This window comes from Nannobrachium achirus (genome assembly GCF_963921795.1).
Source record: "Nannobrachium achirus genome assembly, chromosome: 1".
Lineage (NCBI taxonomy): Eukaryota > Metazoa > Chordata > Actinopteri > Myctophiformes > Myctophidae > Nannobrachium > Nannobrachium achirus.
Genome location: NC_137810.1, coordinates 50,478,490 through 50,499,215, shown reverse-complemented (window position 1 = coordinate 50,499,215; position 20,726 = coordinate 50,478,490). Strand labels below are relative to the sequence as shown.

Sequence of the window (20,726 nt, the reverse complement as noted above, 5' to 3'; positions counted from 1 at the left end):
AACACACACACACGGCTCAAATATAGGTGGAAACCTTGTATGTCCTTAACCGTTCTTTTTTGTATTTATAATTTTTAAAATAATCTAAACTAGTGAAAACAGCCGATCTACAAGCACACAACGCCTCGCCACTGCGAGGCGTTGTGTGCTTGTAAATCGGCTGTTTTCACTACTTTTGTGCGACGGCCTTGTATGATGAAGCAGGGCTTTACTTAGCAGGAAAAAATAATTGAAACTCTGAGATACATTGTGGGTCCTTCACGTGAAAAGGTTTGAGCACCACTGACATAGTAACAGGTTTTAAAAAAAGAAAAAATAGCGGAACTCTTACGTTCTCTTCTTCTGCAGCAGAGCCTTGAAGGTGGAGATGAGCTCCAGGTAGGAGGTGGGCGTGACGTAGTTGTGGCGCTGCAGCTCGGCCATGAAGCGCTGGGACAGCTGGATGGTGGAGGTGTGGAAGCTCTTGCACATGGAGATGCAGCCTGCGCGCAGCTCCTCCTTCATCTCGATGTCCTGCAGGAAGCGCGAGGCCACCGCCTGCAGGGCATCCTCTGGCCAGCTCTGAGGAGACCACGGTGCAAAGTCACACAAAGACACATTGTACCACACATACTGTATGGTCTGGCACAGTTAGAATAGAATAGTCCCCACTCCTTGGGGTGTTTTTGTCTCGGTAATACAATATTTATAAATCCATCCTATAGCAACTAGGAGCAGTGAGCAGCCATTATACGGCGCTCGGGGAGTAATTAGGGGTTAAGAGTCTTGCTCAGGGACTCACAACGACACATTTCTGGCCTGGCCTGGAATCGTATCCGGGACAACCAGGGGCTCTGGCTCCCCAGGCGGGCTCACTAACCACGGTTATACTGTCTAAATGGTAAATGGTACATTTATATGGTGCCTTTAACCAAAGTGCTTTACAACTCGCATTCACATTCACACACATATTCCGACAGAAAGGCAGAGTAAACCATACAAGACAGCAATATGCACATCAGGAGCGGTTAGGGGTTCAGTGTCTTGCTCAAGAACAATTTGACAGTAACCCAGTGGGGTTCAAACTGGCTTGATTACTGATGATCACATAAACGTCCATTTACTGTACCTCATCCTCGTGTGGATTTTGTTTTACTTACAAGGAGAGTAAAGCCCCCCCACACCCCACACAAACACACACCTGGAACCAGTCAATGGTGCAGCAGTTGATGAGGGCAGGGAACTGCCTGAGGCGGCTCCTGAAGGCGTCTCCAATGGGACTCATAGCCAGCACCACGTGCAGCTGGGCGCGACAGCGCTCCACGAACATGTTGAACAGAGCCAGCGGTCCGCCGTCCGTCTGCTTGTCGCGCTCCCGCTGCCGGTCCAGGACTCGCATGCGTTCACAGATCTCCTGCTTCTCATCTGGCGCAAACAGGTTGGGCACCTGGCAGCATGGCCGGGGGCAGAAGGGATTATGTTTTCCACCCACAGTTCATGGAATAGAGAGTTCCATGAACTGTCCGGGCCTCACTGTACACTTTTGAACTGTATATGGCAGTGGTGCAGATTATTGTGCACGCCACTGGGTGCAGAACCCAAATCGACTCCCCCCCCCCCTCCCGTTTTTCTTTGTAGGCCTACTTTATTTACAGTCGTGGTAGTACAGCCAATATATTACAGTCGTACGATTTTACAATGAATGTTCAGCATGTTTCAACATTTAAGCCCCATATCTACAAAGTCATAATGAATTAATGGCATGGCTCCGACATTATGCAAGAAGACATGAATTGATGATCTCACAAAAGATAACATACGTACTACAAGCACAAGCAGAACACTTATAGGTTTTATTAGATTTTTTCTATCTTTTTGTCGATTTTAATTCTGGAGCAAACATCCATGTCTCTCCCTCGCTTGCTCCCTCTCTCTGTCTCTCTCGTTGACTGACTGTGCCTTCACTCCCTCGAGTCGCTGCTGCCATTTTGTGCATCAAAGTTGCATGTGTTGCAGGCTTGTAGACCTGTTCTCCCAGAGATAATTTGTCTGTCTATCATTCCCTATCCTTTCTTTCCAGCCACTAATCTAACAATCCATCCATCCATTCACCTATACAAATCCTTGCCTGACGTATCCATCAATTGTTCTATTTCTCTATCCTTCCGTCCTATCTGCTCCATCACACCCCCACGCACCTCGCCGGTGTTGAGCAGGTTGCTGACGTCCTCCAGGAAGGACTCCATCTTGATCTGCACGTCGGTGAACAGGAAGACGGCGTGCGCGTCGCCCTGCGTGGACTTCCTCATGATGAACTTCAGGTCCTCGCGCCACTCTGCCATCCCGTAACTCTTGGAGATCTCCACCTGGGCAGTTTGATTTAGTTTTAGTCAATTTCAATTTCAATTCAAAGGAGCTTTATTGGCATGAGAAAACATATGTTTACATTGCTTTGCCAAAGCAAGTGTCTAGTGTTTAGTCATAGTCCTTTGAATAAAATTCTATTTAGTTTTATTTAGTCACATTTTAGTAATGTTTTAGTTTTAGTCTTTTTCTATTGATTACTCACGCCATGGAGACGTAATAATATTTTTTTGTATTTGTCGTATTCCTAAAACAATAATTTGATTATAGTAAATTTACCCCCAAATATATATTTACTGTATATATTTACTAGTCATAGTTTTAGTCATCATAGCTTAGTATATTGCCTATAGCAACCAGACTATTGTATTCAGTCCGAGATATTTTCCCAGCAAACCTTTTGAGTGATGTTATCTGGGTTGTAAGGCTGCACAACAGAAAAGTGAAGCTTTTGGTCATGCTTCACTTGACATCACAATATATATATATACATATATATATATACACAATATAAATGGTAAGACGGAATTCATTTCTCAGGGGACTCCTCGCGACTCGCGTCAATTTCCTAGAATTGCACCTTTCTCGTTTTTTTAATGTAGTTTTTGCCAGTGAAAAAAGGTAGTCGACGAACGATATTCTTCGCCATAGTTTCAGTCGAAACGAAATCAACACTGACCTGGAACAGCTCCGACTCGGCCATGTGAGCGGCCAGCCGGGTGAGCGACTGGCGTCCGCTCCCGCCCACGCCCACCAGCAGGGCGTGGCCCCGCGGCTGCTTGAGGACGCGGGAGACGCGGCACACGTGCTCGATGGCGAAGCGGAACAGCACCAGGTTCATGGGCGCCTTGCTGACGTTGTTGAACTCCTCCAGGTGCGACTCCACCACCTGCCGCAGCCGGTTCACGTCGGACACCTGAGGAAGAAATTATATGGTGGCTTATATCTAATCTTTATATTTACTCCATCACTTATAATACTTCTACAATAGATTATGATATTTGGCAGCGACGTGCGCTTAATGTCAGTAAATGACTGTTCACACAAACATTGACTCACCAATGCAACACTGCTGATAGCTATTGTTTTGGTACAGCCTATCTTGTTAGGGTTCAGCTTGTCGTTGAAGCAGCGACAGTATAACTGATTCTGCCCTGTACTCTTGGCAGAACTACCGTACCACTGATATGCGTGTTATTGTACTTCTCCCTGTTATGTACATAAAGCATAACCATCACCGCCTAGAATATTGTCTGGTCTCCTATTTGCCTCATCGATTACCGATTGACCCAGAATTCCACAACACACCTCGCGGTAGCTGCGGTCCTCGCCCTTGGGGTCGTGGAAGTCGCAGAACATGAGGCTGCGGAGGTCGTCCTCGGTGACCTGGCCCACCCAGTCCGGGTTCAGGTGCTGGAAGAGGAAGTGGAAGTTCTCCTTCAGGTGGTCCCTGCACACTACCTCCAGGTGGCTCACCAGCCAGGCCCGGTCCGAGTCGTGCACCAGACGGTCATAGTAGACCCTCTGGACCTGCGGTGGAGCAGTACCAGTGGACGTGGTCCATAGAGAAAGGGGGGAGAGAGGGCAAAATCATATAATTCACATATAGTATTCATGAAAATCATTTTAAATCTCTTTGATGGGGGCACTGATGGACTGGTGGTTAAGGCGCATACTGTACCACATAAAGGCTCTAATGCAGACTGACAGCTAGTTATGGGTTTCGATTTGTGAACCTAATGACCTTTGCACGCAGCAAAGGTCATCAGGTTTGCGAATCGAATCCAACAACTAGCTCCATATTTCCTGTCACTGTACTATCCAGATAAAGGTAGAAAGTGCCTAAATCTAAAGAAAAATCACTTTTGATTGATCGCAATGTCTATATGCATTGCAGCCATGATGCATACATACACTTTCATGTTTGAAGAACACATTTTTCAACTGATCTACAGTTTCGCAATCCGTATGTTGGTCTGAAAACTTTACCTCATGCACCCATAGCCGTTTGATGGCAGAGGAATCGTCAGCCGTCTCGGGCCGCGATAGGCAGATGCCTTGGATGACGCGGGAGAAGTCCCGCAGGTTGAAGAGGTAGTGGGACTTAGCGGGGGTGGGCAGCAGGTTCTTGGTGGCCTCTTGGTACACTGACATGGTGCCGTTGACGATCTGAGAGGTCAGGTCAGCAAACGTCTTGGGGAAGTCAAACCTGTAAGGAAACGGTCAGTTACTGTTTAGTTAACGTTTAAAGTAGTCAATTTAAGGACTTTTAATATCTAATACAAAAAAGAAAAAGAAAAAAAAAACATTACTGCATCAAAACTATACTATAAAAACTGGTCAAATGTTGGACAAATTGTCAAATAATATAAGAAAGACGCAAGAAATCATATAGATAAACTATTTTCACAATATTTATATGTGGAACCGAGTCAAACTAAATTTAATGCTGTAACTCCTATATTTCAAGCAATATAGTGTTTGTCAGGGTGGGGGGTATGCTCATTAGCAATCTCACTATATGGCGCTAATTGTCCCACTTAAGTCCCAAATAGGGACCCATTACAATCCTAAAGAGAGATTGAAGAAATGTTTTTTGGGAGAAAAAATAAATAAATAAGTAAATAAAAGAAAAAAGAGGGATACGACACACGCACCTTTACACCTGTCCCAATATTGTATTTGGTATTACTAATACAACTTTTGAAATCTGTTGTGATGTGAAACAGGGATTATTTTAGAGATGCCTTCTGTTGTGAGAACGATTTCTGTTTGACAAATAATGTAGCATTTACAAGGGCTATAATGACAGGGTCTTTATAACATGATCATAGTACTGACAATGTTTGAGCTTTTTCTCCACCCATTGTGCTGTATGGCCCTTTGGATATAAAATTAACGAAAGATGCTTTTGTCCACCAAATTTTGCTTTACAATACTCTGTATTTAGTTACCATTATGTGATATGTCAGTGTATTTTTATGCTTTATTGGGCAAAAGCTACTACTATCCAGTGTAGTTTTAATCATTATGTACCGTGTAGTGAGATGCCAGTCAAGGATCCTGGAGAAGATGGTGTACATGGTTTTCTCTTCGAAGTCATTGATGGTAACGGCGTTGAAGTGGCGCAGGAAGCGAGGCGTTATGGGGTTTCTCCCCCCGCCTGGTAAAGAGACAAGCACAATAAAACATAACTTTGCTGTCAGGCGGGAAACCTTCTATGTCCAAAAGTAAATAACTCTATAAGCTTTTGAGATCTGATCTACAAGCTTTTGAGATTTTGAGCTTGTAAATCTGATATTTTCACGACTTTTTTGCGGCCCTCTTGTATGTTGAGGTAGGGCATTGGTTCTCAAAATTGGGTTTCTTGGGAGGGTACCAGGGGGTTCACAGCTAAATTGGTTAATATAACTTATAGCGTCACAATCATTTTAACCACTTATTTATTCATATTTTTTTAGGTGAACATTTTGAACGAAAATCTTTGCTTCTAGAGGTCCTTGGCATAAAATAGCCAATTACATATTATATATTTGGGGGTCCTTGACATGAAAAAAGTTTGAGAACCACTTAAGTAGGGCATTAACTCGTCCCAGCCAGAGAAACCTGAGAATTTAATTTGATTTAATTTATAAAAACAATCCAAAATCAAGAAAATCGTCGCAACCCAGAAAGTCTATTTTTAATCATGGCAGTAAATGAGTTAATTTACAAATAGACAAAAAAGTCGAAAAATTGAGACTCGAGCCGAGGCTCCTGCCCGACAGTGACGATAATGAACATCCGGGGATCTAAACACAAGGCTCCTCCTCCCTCCCGGACTCACCTGTGGGTCCCATGGCACACACTATCTGGATGTCCACCAGGTTGATCATGGTGCAGTCCTTCATGTCATACCAGTTGCGGTGGTCCAGCCACTGCCGTAGCAGCTCCACGGGGGGCTGGGCGCCGTACGTCTCCCTAGCTGGCATGTTCACATCGTCCACAAACACCACCTGGCAAAACACAGTGTCACAGTGTAGTGGGTACCGGTATTTGGATAAGTACACCAATAAATAAAGCATAAAAAGACGGTTTGGAACTGTATTCTATTACTAGGATGTACTGTAAGACCGGCTGAGCAATGCCAAACCCATTAAGAACAGGAAAGTGTCAATTTAGATTTTAACCGCTATAACCATTATTTCATACTTTGGCTATTCAATAATAGCAGCTATACAAGCTCATAGCACAGCACAGAGTGCCGCGCTATGAGCTTGTATATCATAATATGCAATATTGCAAAATATTATTATTTTGGGGGTCGCGGCCTGAAAAGGTTGAGAACCACTAGTGCAATATCCGTGATAAAACCTAATGATGAACGACATGAAGTCAGACCATTTTCTTCCCCAGTGGAGGTCCAAAAACTCCCTTGCGTCTCTTATCCAGCTTGGACATGATGATGCTCTGGGTCTGGGCAGCTGTGGTCTGGGCTGAGAAGTTGATGAGCAGCGGGCTGTAGACGTTCTTCTGCAGTCGTCTCAAGAGAAAGTCCTGAACAAGAGATATCATGGTGGAATTAAACAGACGAACAGCGCTCATTTCAATTAACCCATTTAGTGCTCCAGACATGAACGGGTTAAATGTCCAGCGTGCCTTTCGCAGGCTCCATACGCTGCCATTCTCTTATTTTGAAGGACAGAAGTCCATTGCGTAAACACTTCCGGGTTGACGTCATGACGTCATTCAACGGAAGCGATCGTCACCCCATGCCGTTGCTAAAATGGCCGATCGTTGCCTTTGTTATTACGTTATTGTAGCGAGAATCTAATGCCATCCTTGGCTTTAAAAGTGTTGTTTGGAGAAAATGGACATTAAAGATGAGATCTACCGTCGGCATCCATGTTAAGGGATTACTATTTTGTGCACGTGGATCCATGATGATGAATCAGCGAGTCCAATCGTGCCAGGACTTTCCAACGGACCGTAGGGTGAGGGTGCCGGCGTTACTCTATATACAGTATTTTACGCGAGTATACTCGGGATCGGCACTCTAGTCTAAATACTCGAGTATTTTTCACGAGTATACTCGGGATCGGGTAACATGTATGTACTAAACCAGTGATACTCAAACTCCGGCCCGCGGGCCGGCACAATTTTGACTGGCCCACCACTTAATGTCCTCAAAGTTGCGCATCCAACAAACTTTAAACTGAGCAGATTGGACCTTGCGTTCCAGAGATAATGGCCAAAACATCTTGAAAACGGCCATAGAAATCGCCGATTTTCGACGATTTTTTTTTCTCTCTCTCTTTTTTTCACCGGTGGCTCTGCCTCTGCCCGTCAGTGCCCGACTAATTAGCATACCCAAAATGTTATTGTAGGCCTAATTCAAATGAAGAGACTACTGTAGATCTACTTAACAACTGCATCATTAGCCATTTGGTAGCTAAACAGTCTGGGTAATCTATTTTAAGTAGATTGTTTTATTTTTTTATTTTCCTTAGCTATCAATTTTCACAAGTTTATTTTCTGTAAAAAGCCATTTGTGCTACATCATAAATAACATTGTGAATCAATTGAAAGAGAGTTGTGCTCAGCTATCTTTAATGTTATCCCACTCGACAGATATCAACCCAGACAAATAGCAGACAAACGTACACTAGTTTGTTTTGGTGTTTTTGTGGAATATGCTAATTTCACAGACTTATTAAAAAGAGAGAAAATGTATGATTACAAATGTTGTCATTGACAAAATATAAATGAATTCCAAGCCATAAAATAATGCACATTGCACTTGTCTTGAGTTACCGGTATATGGAAATAAAGTAAAAAGTTATCAAGTAGCCTAATGTCATTTTATCTCAACTGGCCCGCGGCCCCTTGTCATTTTTGTAATGTGGCCCACCGGTTCAGAAGTTTGAGTATCCCTGTACTAAACCACTGGTTCCCAAACAACCAAATCTAATATTTTCATGAATAAAAAAGGATATAATGATTTTTCTAAGTAATTAATTAATAAATAAAAGAAAGATCTAATGAATTCCATAAATTAGAAAACAAATGTTTAAAGTTTTACTATGTAACTTTTTTTATAAAACAAATCTTAAAATTGTCCTAACTGTTAAATCGCTAAAGTTTTAGAACACCCACTCCGTTATTTTCAGCTTCTGAAGCCTTCTCTTTATATGTTTTCTATGAGCCGTGAGGGGGGGAGAATTTCGCGCCATGATTACGTAATCTGCATCATCTGTATACGTTGTGTATACGTTGCCCAATCACATCGCCGATCATGCACACATGGTACACTACCGGCCAATGCAGCGCATCTTGAAGTGGGGTCGCCATATTTGTAGTCGCCCGTGTGTCTCTTTACTCAAAAGGTAATTCTCGCCTACCAGGCAGGGTGAAATAGTCCGTTTCTCCGGAATGCCTGAACGCACAGGAACCAGGGACCCCTCTAAAGATAGCTCTCGGCGTTGTGGAGGCAGACGCGGGGGTGTGAAGGTACGAAAAACGGGCGAAAGACGCGAACGCGACCGCGGTTTGCTATATGGCTACTGACCACTAGTTGAGAATCTTACACAGTATAGCTTTAAGAAGTAGTGAAAATAGTCGATCTACAAGCTCATACACGGTGTGAAGCGACGCGTTGTGAGCTGAGCTTGTCTGTCTTTTTTAAAGGTTGTTACAGCATTCACTCACAATCCTGGAAAGATTGTCACAGAAATGATGCACAAACTAACAAACTACTTTACTTCATAATTACCAACAGGGCTAAAAGAGGTGTTGTTGATCAGAGAAGGCTTAAAGGAGTAGTTCACCCCCAAAATGACTTTTTTCTATTGATTACTCACGCCATGGAGACTTGAGTTCAATAATAGTTTTAGTTTTTTGTTGCTTTCCTAAGCAACCCCCATTGATTCCGGATGGGGACCCAAATGCATTTGGGTCCCCATCCGGAATCAATGGGGGTAAATTTACTATAATCAAATGTTTGTCTTAGGAATGTGACAATGACAAAATAATACTGTTGAACTCAAGTCTCAATGGCATGAGTAATCAATAGAAAAAAGCTCATTTTGGGGGTGAACTACTCCTTTAACCAGACCAGAAAACTCTCACTTCACCGTAAATCAGGGGTCTTCAATGTTTTCAGGCCAAGGACCCCTTAGTTGAGATAGAGATGAAGCAGGGACCCCCTGGCCCCACAACCTGTTCATAGATTCCATATAGTTTCATTGTTTGACAGCACAGTCATCTGTGTATTTTGGATTCATGTCAATTTGTGTTTTCAGAAATGTAACCACTTGAACCGTCAATACTTAATAAACTTGACATTTCACTCTGTACTTAGTCTGCTCTTTTTCCCCTCTACACCAAATAGCCGATCTACAAGCTCACAACACCTCGTGTTGCGAAGCATTGTGAGCTTGTAGATCGGCTATTCTCAGAATATGGACCCTAGGGTTAGAGTGGTTTATAAAAAAAGGAGAAAAAAGATTCGGAGGACCCCCTGTAGTAACTTTGAGGACCCCCTCGAGGTCCCGGACCCCCTGTTGAAGACCCCTGCCGTAAATCATAGTGGTGTTGACTCGAGGGCATTCACTCCGCATGGCGGACGGACCACTTACTATGATGTAGACGCTCTTGCCAGTGCCGGTTGGGCCAATGAAGATAGTGGGCTTCTGATGGGTGATGAGCAGCTCCATGAGGGCTGTGTAGCGCACAGTGTTCTCAGTGGGCACAATGATCTCATTGAACTGGATGTCCTTTGGGATAGGGGGCGCTGTCTTCAACTGGTCAGTCCAGAGCTCCCACCTGCCTGGGCCCTAATGAACATGGACCAGGGACGTGCAGAGAATGTTAGAGAGGCAGGGGCTATAATTTCTAAAAGGGCCTTTTGGTGAAAATATTGAAAATAGCAGACCTCCAAGCTCACAACGCGCCGCAGTGCAACGCGTTGTGAGCTTGGAGGTCGTCTATTTTCGGTGCTTGATACCACACTGATCTAAGCATTATCAAGTCAATACTGAGATGTGGCGTAACGGCATGGATTTCAACACAGCAATTCTTTCAACATAAGATGCTGCATTCAAGTTCAGGAGAGTTTGGACAAGGCAATTTCTCTTCAATGCTGCATTCAGGTATGGCTTAAGAGGGCATTTGCATTTCTTTCACCATAGTAAAAACGGCATTCATGGTCTGGAGAGGGCACTGGTTCTGGCCCTGTTACAGATGTTGTCCAAAAATCATGCAGTTCGGTACACAGTATCTCTGTAGCCGTTAAATGGAACGGGTATTTCTTACATTGATGCTCCTACATATTAGCATGCAAGCACCAGTTAAAGTTACTTTCCATCCCTCATATACTGTGTGCACAGTGCACATCCCATAACCCACACACTGCACATCATTTCGGAGCTCATATCTTTGAACGGGTAAGGGCTAGTACCTTTCAATCCAGGAAAGCATCTGTCATTTTAGGTGTTACTATATATCATCACTGTCGGGCAGAAACCAAGTCTCCAAGTTTCACATTTGTATGTTTTTTTTTTTTTTTATATAATTAAAGCCCTCGCCATATGAAAGTGTTGCACGAAAGTAGTGAAAATAGCTATCTAAAAGCACACAAATAATAATAAAAGCTAACAGTTTTGGAGATACAAGGTTTCCACCAGACAAAAACTATAGCAACATGATTTTTAAACATTTCAGATTTCTGTAAAAAAAAATGTAATATTTAAAGAAATCTTAGGTTATGATTTAGTTTTTAGAATCAGCCTCAGGTCTAAATGGGTAAACCCTCAATGAGTACCCACCTCCTTGACGAAGCGATACTGGTACACGGTTCCATCAGTGGGCAGGGGCACGGTCAGCTGTTTGGCTGGAGGCTCTACGGTGGCCAGGATGCCGTGACGGGCCCTGGTCTCTTGGCTCAGGGGGCCGCCCAGAAGCTCTCGGACCACTCCGTCGAACCTGACCCGGCCAGCCTCGTCACAGCTGGCGCCCACCGACCACACGAGGCAGAACACAAATATGCCCTGCGGGAAGGGGAGAGCCCATCTTTTAGTATCCCTTGGCTGCTTAAAAACACATTTCAGTGATCTTTGGAAAGATCTGGACTGGTTGTGGCTGTTGTTGTCTTGTGTTGTGAACGCAATAGCATTCATATATGCACTTTGATTTCATGATACAAAACAAGAACACGGTCTAATATCAATTAAAGGCAGAAAAGCCCCCCAACAAATCTTGGAAATTGAACTGCTGAAATACATAATAGATCAGTATTAGGAGACATTAAGTAAATGTGAGGGCCCATGAGCAGTAGCGCTTTCGAGGCCGGACGCGACCGGACGCTGTGTGGTCAATATATTTCCCACATGCACACGCACTGACGGTACCGAACTAGAAAATAAAATCTTAAGTAACAATGCAAATGTAATTAAGACTAGAAAACATCGTTATTGATTTCCCACCATTAGATCTGCTGACATCCTTTCTTTCAATAAATGACTGTCCACCCTGAAAAGAAAATCCCAAAGCACCACTGCCCATGAAGTCCCCGGGCCACCAGTTGCCCATATATCTATCCGATAGATCCATCTCTTTCACGTCTTTTTAGTTTCTTTTAGTTCCCCCCCCCCCCCCCCCCCCTTATTTCTGTGGAAATATTAAAATAATTTAATGTGCATAAAACAATGCTGTATAGCATGTAGAGTCAAGCATGCAGCAGACCCTCCTCCTCTCACCTCCAACCAGGAGCAAACATCCGTCTCATCCATACTGTTGGTTTTGGCCTCATCACAGAACTCATCCATCATGCAGTCCATCAGGTTCATCAGGGAGTTGACCAGGTTTGTGTCCGAGGTCGGGGACAACTCCTGAAGAAACCAATCACAAAAAGGGCCATGCAGCCATCTTTAAAAGGTCTCAAAATGAAACCTAAACCTTCACAAACATTCAATTGTAAGGCTTTTTTGTTCACAGAAACACAAATTGAACACCTAAGTGGCTTTGAGAACTGAACCTAACCCGAAATTAAAATGTCAGAATTGTTTCAAATATTATATAAATAGATACATGAATAGATAAAGTGATGGAATATAGCTTCTCACTGAACACTGAACATTGATAGTTCATACTGCACATGGACATGATTAGAGAGTCCTTGTTGACAGAGGTTCAAATCTCTATAGCAGTGGTTCTCAAAGTGGATTCCAGGGACTCTGTGGGTTCCTTTAGGGGGGTCTAAATTGACCCATTCATGTCTGTAACTCTGACAGAGTACAAATGGAACCAAATGAATCCGTTAGGGTTCATTTGGTTCCATTTGTTCACTGTCAGAGTTAACACATCTGCTGCCTCTTAATCTGAAGGTTGCTTGGTGCCTCGGCGCCACGTCGTTTCCTCCGTCGGCCGCCGCTATTATTTTGAAGGGCCGGAAGGGGGTTGTTTTTGTTTTTTTGGATTATCACTTGACGGCAACGATTACGTCATCTAGTCACATGACAGTGTGCGACAAGAAGATGAAGATGGCTGCGCCCTGCCTTTTGCCTTGTTTACATTTAGATCTGCTGCAAAATGTCTCAAAATGGCTATTTTGTTTAAATGAAGTTTCTTTATGGGCCTCGCCATTGACTTAACATTGAGGAGCTTCACTTCGCGTGCACGCCCAACGTGCGTTGTAAACAAATCGCCGACATTACCGATGCGAGCGGGACCGGAGCGACATTAAGTAAGTAATAATATCTTTACTGTATATACAGTAAGATTCACAGTCCTCACCGTCAACGGCGCCATGGTATTAACCCTTTCAATGACAATCCTCACCGTCAACGGCGGCGAAAAAGTTAAGGGGAGACCTTGAAATGTAAAAGTGTGTTAAACTCTGCTCTGTAGTACTGTACCTTGGTGTTTTTCCTGATGAGCTGTAGACAGGCAGGCAGAATGCGGTCAAAAAGGCCAGTGATGAGTCCTTTGTGCGTGGCACCAATAGCGGCGGGCAGCGTGTTGAGCCAGGACAGCATCAGAGGACGCCAGCCCAGCATGTGAGGCTCCATGTAGACCATGCCACAGCGAGACACCTACAACACACACACACGCACACGCACGCACGCACGCACGCACGCACGCACGCACGCACGCACGCACGCACGCACGCACGCACGCACGCACGCACGCACGCACGCACGCACGCACGCACGCACCACACACACACACACACACACACACACACACACACACACACACACACACACACACACACACACACACACACACACACGAAACACAGTCAGAAATACACACATTCACACATTACATAGACCAACAATGCCATTTTTTTAATCTCAATTAAAAGTCAGTTAATACAGTCACACTGGTTAATTATCACTGTGTCCACCTTTTTCTGCCGATCTTTGCTGGAGAGAATCATATTGGTGTTAGCACTTCTTTGAAAGCCACTTGGCACTTTACATCCTTCTGTTACAGTATGTATTCAGTCACATGCGCTTACCTGCTTTCCTTGCTCTGCATTTTAATTGCATTCTCTGATTCTCAGATTCATATTCCCTGTAATATCTATTTGGCCATTTATTATAATATTTTCATGTGTACAAAACATATCCCGTTAACTTAACTCATAACCACCGTGGCTACAATACAGAAGCAGTGGCAAACAGTGAGATGAGCTAACAGAAAACCTCCTGGTAAACCGTACCGTAGCAGGCGAGGCCACCTCCAGGTCCATGGGCTCAAAGATGAGGCTCATCTGCGGGGACATCTGGATGATCTCGCCGCTCGTCAGACAAAGTTTCTTGTTGTCATCAAGCACTGTGTTCATGTTTTCGATCCACACTGCGTCCACCGGGCCATCAAAGATCAACCATTTCCTGTCTGGACTCTAAGGAAACAATTTACAATGTAGGCATTTTGTAGACGCTCTTATTTACAATAAGCAAGGTAATACTGTACATCAATACATCACCATCAATACATCAAATGCATAGAAATAGTAATCTAAGAAAATCAAAAACAATTAAGTTGTTCGCTTGAACGACATCATTGATGAACTATAACTAGGCTTGATCTTTTACTTTAGTCTGACATTTTTGTTCATGCCCTTTAAGAGTTCAATCATAACTAACTGGATTGTGTGTGTGGTCTCATTCGAGTTGAGACAATACATTTCCTATCACTTCTGTGCTTGCAGTTCTGACCTGAATCTGATCAAAACCAACGTAACCTAAACCATCACATTAACATGTATTTAGGAGACATACTGCATCTAATCAAAACACTGAGAAGAATTTGGCAAATTAAATTCAGAGGACGTGGGTACAATGGGTAGTAGGAGAGGGTATGCTGAAAAACACCAGCACCAGGAAGTTGCCATGGTGCCACAATTCTCCACCATGTATTTCCGGGATGTTCTGAGAGTTTATGCAATAGCACTTCTGGTCAAGTCAAACGAACCTCACAAAATGTACCAAAAACGAACAAATAATTTTTCATGCTTTAGTTACATTACTAAAATAGTTACACAAAATAGTTATACAAATTTGCCTGTGAGGACACTAAAGTATATCTCATCTTATCGTGTGCGCTCACAACTGCACATATTTTCATGTTTTGAAATTAACCCCAAATTATTATTAATAACATTTGTAAGAGTAGAAAATTGTAATCGTGTAAAATATGGCATTTGGCTCAGTCAGAAGACTGATTAATTTTTTTTGGGTAACGAAACCCATTTGTACCATGCACCAACCACACTACCTGTGAGACAGCGAAGGCTCTGTAGCTGACGGCGAGGATGCCGTCAGACCACTCATGAGAGACGGGGTCAAACTGGCCGTACAGTTGGCCCATGGTGACCGACTTGGGGTTGATGACTGTAATCTGGACCTGGTTCTCATCCATCAGATGCTAGTTGGACACACACACACACACACACACACACACACACACACACACACACACACACACACACACACACACACACACACACACACACACACACACACACACACACACACGTACGTATGAAGTGGATGGAGGAAACGGGTCGGCAGGTTTCCTTGTCACAGTGAAATGAAATGCGGGATGAGGCCAGTGGTTTATGGCAGTGGTTCTCAACCTTTTCAGGATGCGACCCCCCAAAAAAACAATACAAATCTTCTTTTATGGGGTCCATGGCACATTGAATTTTAATCCATTATTCAATAGATATTGATAAATAAAAAAACTGTAAATTGCATAACTCATCTCCAAATATTGGACTCAAATAATTAGAATAGCGATTGATCCACACAGAGATCACATCCGATGGAGATGTCTAATATATCACATTTTAGACCATGTTTGCTTATAGCAAAGTTTCTCAAAGTTGTTCCACAGAATACTTTGATAATATTTAAAATCTATAATCCACCAAACCAGGTAGGAACATTTATGAAAACATGGGCATTCAGGGGGGATATGTTTTGGTCTGGAAGGATGTCCCCTTTAAACCCTCTGTACTTGGCAGAGTTGTGCTGTACATGGCACATTCTGTTTCAATCTACACCAAATCTCAAAATAGCCAATCAACAAGCGTGTGAACTTTTAGATGTAAAACGTTTGGATATGTCCTTTGTTATGAGATCAACTATTCTGTCATGGCTAGCTATGAGACTTGATAAAAAACTCTTTATAGAATGTGTAATGTGTTTCTGTAACAAGTGTGATGCAAACAAGGAGGTACATGCATGGAGGGAAACTTTACAGTCACAGTCTCACCTAGTCTCACCTATTATATTGAAAGCTGTAGGCCTCCACTTTCACGAGAAGGACCATTCATCCACTCTAGATGAATTAACATGTGTGAAAAGCCTCTTAACTCTCAAGGGATCTCTGTTTAGGATTTTAAAAAGTATTTATATTGTACACATAAAAAAAGATTTTTGAACAAGCATGACTGTATGTATATCTTTGATGGTGGTTATACATAGTTAAAGATTAAAAGTTACTATTAGTCGCCATGGTTTATGGTATGAGCATTATAAAAACCCAGATGATTTCAACTTAAACATGAGTCTGCAGCAATGTTCCTGACCATCCTGCTGGTTGTTCGCTCTCTCTACAAACTCCCTGACCGAAGGGAAAACAATCTTTGTTAATAATGGCCAACGTTGGGATAGTTTGATTAAATAGCTAATCTATATGGGGTTACTTTTGAGCCAATATATGCATCACATCGCATTTTGTGAGCTTATAGATCTACTATTTGAATTGGTAAAATCTTCAATAATTTTGATTGATTGATTTGATCAACATTTCAACAATACAAATTCTCATTTCTCACATGGCCCTCTTCTTGCGCCACCATGAGGCTGATTCTTGCAAGACACATTTTTGGAAACTGCTCCTACAGATTTTGCCCTAAAATCACGCAAAGCGTCACAGTATCTCTAAAAGTCATGTCATCAACATGGATCTGTCCCATTTCCCATATTCCCTCCAGATTGGCTACCATTACCTTCTAAAGTTTGTGTATTACTGGTAATGAAATCTATAGGTCTCTGTTTCACGAGAAGGACCATTCATCCACTCTAGATGAATTAACATGTATGAAAAGCCTCTCCCACTCTGAAGGGATCTCTGTTTAGCCAGCTAAAGACTCAGGTGGATTTTTATATTGACTTCTTTTAAATGTCTTTATATTGTACACATATAAAGAAATATGTTTGAACATGCATGACTGTAAGTATATCTTTGATGGTTATACATAGCTAAAGATTAAAAGTTACAATCAGTCATCATTGTTGGGTTACAGGACTTTCCTGGGGGACTTTATCTCACCTCAGATTAGCATAGGTCTTCTGTTCATTGATTGGCTAAAAGTGATGCCCTGCCTCTGATCTTGAAAGGTATATTTGTGTCCACGTGTTGTTTTGTCTCTCCACTACTTCTGATTTGATCCTGGCTGGAAGAGAGTCACTAGCTGTGGTTTATTGTCGAAGAATAAATACAGCTCATCTTGTATACAAAGACTTTTTTTTCTGGATCTTTTCTTCTGTGCCACATGACGTCTTTGACGTTTTTTTTTTGCAAAGGCGTTCAGTGCCAATGACGTCTTTGACGTCTTTTGAGTTTTTTGTATTTAAAAGATGTCAAAATGACCTGGGATCAGAGAGATGCTTTTCTCTGTTTGTGTGTTGGCTCCCTCGTTTAGCTGATTGAGAAAATGTGTGTTCATTCTAGTGGATGGACACTTTTTTTCATTCAAACAGCTCTATCTCTGGAACCATTTGTCTGATTGACAAAATTCTTTTTGCCACTGAATCACAACAACTGTGTCTGTTTCTGTGGGGGAAAAAATTATATAAAAAAAAAAAACATTTTTTTTTATTGCGCAATAAAGAAAAACATACAAAACCGTGGCACAGCTACCTTGGAGCCATTTTGGCATTTGGCACAGAATGAGTTAATTCCACGGACCGCACTGCTGCGCACAGACTGACTGCTGTCCATATCCCAGACAGCCATTATAAAAACCCTGAAAATTTCAACTTAAAACATGCAGTCTGCAGCAATGTTCCTGACCATCCTGCTCGTGTTCGCTCTCTCTACAAACTCCCTGCCGGTAGGGAGAGAAATCTCGGTTAATAATGGCCAAGCTTGGGGTCAATGGTCCTATATGGAGAAGTGCCCTCCTGGCTCACAGGCTGGAGGCTTCAGCATTCGGGTGAGAAAATATACTTCTTACATTAACTCATTCTGTGCCAATGACTGCTTATGACGTTTTTTTTCCAATAGCCCTGTGTGCCAATGACGGCTTATGACGGTTTTTGTGTTTTTTACATAGAAAAAAAAAAAAAAAAAAATTTTTCTAAAGATGTCAAAATGACCTGAGATCAGAGAGATGCTTTTCTCTGTTTGTGTGTTCGCTCCCTCGTTTAGCTGATTGAGAAAATGTGTGTTCATGTGTGTCCATTCTAGTGGATGGACACTTTTTTTCATTCAAACAGCTCTATCTCTGGAACCATTTGTCCGATTGCCAAAATTCTTTTTGGAAAAAATTATAAAAAAAAAATCTTTTTTTTTCATTGCATAGTAAAGAAAAACATACAAAATCTCGGCACAGCTACCTTGGAGCCATTTTGGCATCTGGCACAGAATGAGTTAACAGTTTAAAGAACAACTTTGGTAGGTTTTTTTGTTTGTGTGTTTTTTTGAACAAGGGTTCATATTTTAGATTGTAATTATAGAAAAGTGTTAAAATGTTTTGATTTACTGCTTTTCTATCACTTTAGCGATTTTAACATTTTTGATTTCAGTGGGTGGGGGCATGTGTACAAGTGTCTAAATATGTCTTTAGCTAAGTCCATTCCCAAGATCCACCATAATCTTTCATGGGCAGATGTGAGACTTTCAGGGCTAGTATGTACTATGTTACTATAAATAGTAATAAGGGAATCGCCGGCTGATTGTGTCTAAAAATACATAATTAGCCACTTGTACGCATGCCCCCACCAACAGAATCGCTAAATCTCTAAAATGATAGAAAGCAGTAAACATTTTAACACAAAAAAACAAAGTTGTCCTTAAATCGTTAATTTTTGTTTTATCACTTTGCTACTGAATGCTAAATCTCTTCCCCCTGAAAAAAAAAACACTGTTTCCATGCTCTTCTTGGTCTGCATGTCTCTCACAGGTGGAGGGCAGACAGGTTGGAGGTGACGACACGGCAGTGAATGGCATCAGACTGCACTGCATGAAGCCGGAAGGCTCTTACGGTACCGTGACGTCAAATGCTGGAGAGTAAGTTTTATCATCACCGCAACGTCACCACAAGGCTTTGTGTCAAATAACTCATGGGCACTGAGGCTATGGTGTCGGGGACCCAGTCACCCAAAATGTGAGATGACCTGTGATGTCATGCCGTACTTTTTATTTCTGTTTTATCATTTACTTTGGTCATTAAAGGAAAATTCCAGGATAAAACATAACCCCCATTAATATCCTTTTTCATGCAAAATGAATACTCGCAATGGATTCAGAATCATGAATCATATATTTTTATTTTCCTGTATAGTGGAGTCAATGGGACAGTGAATATACAAATGACCATAACCTTTCTTTGCGATGTTTCCGGCAGAGCAGGCCTCTCTTAATGACCAAACTAATAGATAAAACAGGAATAAAAAGTACGGCATGACATCACAGGTTCATCAGGTGGCCTCAACCCACTGTCCGAACTAACTGTTCTTTTCGTACAATAATCGTTTGGTATGTCTATCTTTTATTCTAACTCGTAGCGAGACTAGCGAGACTAATCGAATTGATTTGCATTATGTGGGGAACAATAACAATGCGACCGGAACCAACCACCGGTATTCTTATATCTTTATAAACTGGATCTCACAGCTCAGTTTTAGAATGAATACCAGGCTTTCCTCTGTGGTAGTGGTGGAAAGCCTGATGGCCTGGGTTATTGTGTCTGTAACACAGAACCACAGTGTAAAACCCTTACTACTTTACTTTTTTCCCCCCAATCTTTTGTTTCAGTATATTTCATTCACATTAACAATCCATACATTGTTTTTTTCCCCTTTCTCTCTTCTCCTAGCTGGGGTCACTGGCAGGAAACGCTCTGGTGCAGAGGTAAGATGATAGCGTTCCAGCTGAATGTGGAGAAGCACCAGGGTGCCGGTGATGACACGGCCGTCAATGACATCAACTTCAAGTAAGTGGTGTTAAGTAACTAAGTATATTTACTCAAGTATTGTACTTAATACAATTTTGAGTTATTTATTTTTTTAAACTTTACTCTCAAGTATTTCCAATTTTCTGTGCTTTTACTTCTACTCAAGGTGCGAAAACAACATTGTGGTCCACGGCCGCAGTGGCCTGAGCTGGGGCGACTGGGGCGACTGGAGCAACGAGTGCACCACGGGAATCTGTGGCATCAAGACAAGCGTGGAGCCGAAGCAAGGCGACGGTGATGACACTTCACTGAACGATGTGCGATTTCTGTGCTGTGAGGAGATGACCCTAACCTACAATACATCTAAAGCTATAGGCTAAAACCGGGTTATAACTGGTCTAAAAGTGTTTTTTTTGTGTCTATAGGCTTAGCTTAGACGTTGAAACAGCTATGTATAGACGACGGTTGTTGTGTCTTATGCGCGAACACAGCAGCAAGATTTGTGAACTGTTGTGACAAAAGAAGGCTAGAAACACAACCACCCTAAGGACTACAAACCATGGATTGACATCTAGACCTACTGCACATACAGTATGAAACAGAGCTGCTACCTTTAAATGCATTTTGAGAAAAAAATAATGCTGCTGTTTGTTCCAAAAGTGTACCCTGTAGTTTTTATTTTACTTTATTTTACTTTTAACACTTGCTT

General features: G+C 42.3%; 1 protein-coding gene across 1 annotated transcript in view; it reads right to left on the bottom strand.

Moving 5' to 3' along the window:
- dnah7 (dynein, axonemal, heavy chain 7) overlaps positions 1-20,726 on the bottom strand; it is a gene marked incomplete at both ends in the record, with an annotated part of 103,225 nt that overhangs the window by 19,817 nt on the left and 62,682 nt on the right. Inside the window, 15 exons of the mRNA XM_080730080.1 lie at positions 332-561; positions 1,181-1,426; positions 2,178-2,345; positions 3,023-3,259; positions 3,652-3,873; positions 4,333-4,552; positions 5,380-5,506; positions 6,170-6,338; positions 6,724-6,879; positions 9,960-10,157; positions 11,148-11,369; positions 12,078-12,209; positions 13,236-13,412; positions 14,048-14,230; positions 15,106-15,255. Of these exons, the coding sequence (XP_080586206.1) occupies positions 332-561; positions 1,181-1,426; positions 2,178-2,345; positions 3,023-3,259; positions 3,652-3,873; positions 4,333-4,552; positions 5,380-5,506; positions 6,170-6,338; positions 6,724-6,879; positions 9,960-10,157; positions 11,148-11,369; positions 12,078-12,209; positions 13,236-13,412; positions 14,048-14,230; positions 15,106-15,255 (2,837 nt within the window). The remainder of the gene's footprint in view (positions 1-331; positions 562-1,180; positions 1,427-2,177; positions 2,346-3,022; positions 3,260-3,651; positions 3,874-4,332; positions 4,553-5,379; positions 5,507-6,169; positions 6,339-6,723; positions 6,880-9,959; positions 10,158-11,147; positions 11,370-12,077; positions 12,210-13,235; positions 13,413-14,047; positions 14,231-15,105; positions 15,256-20,726) is intronic.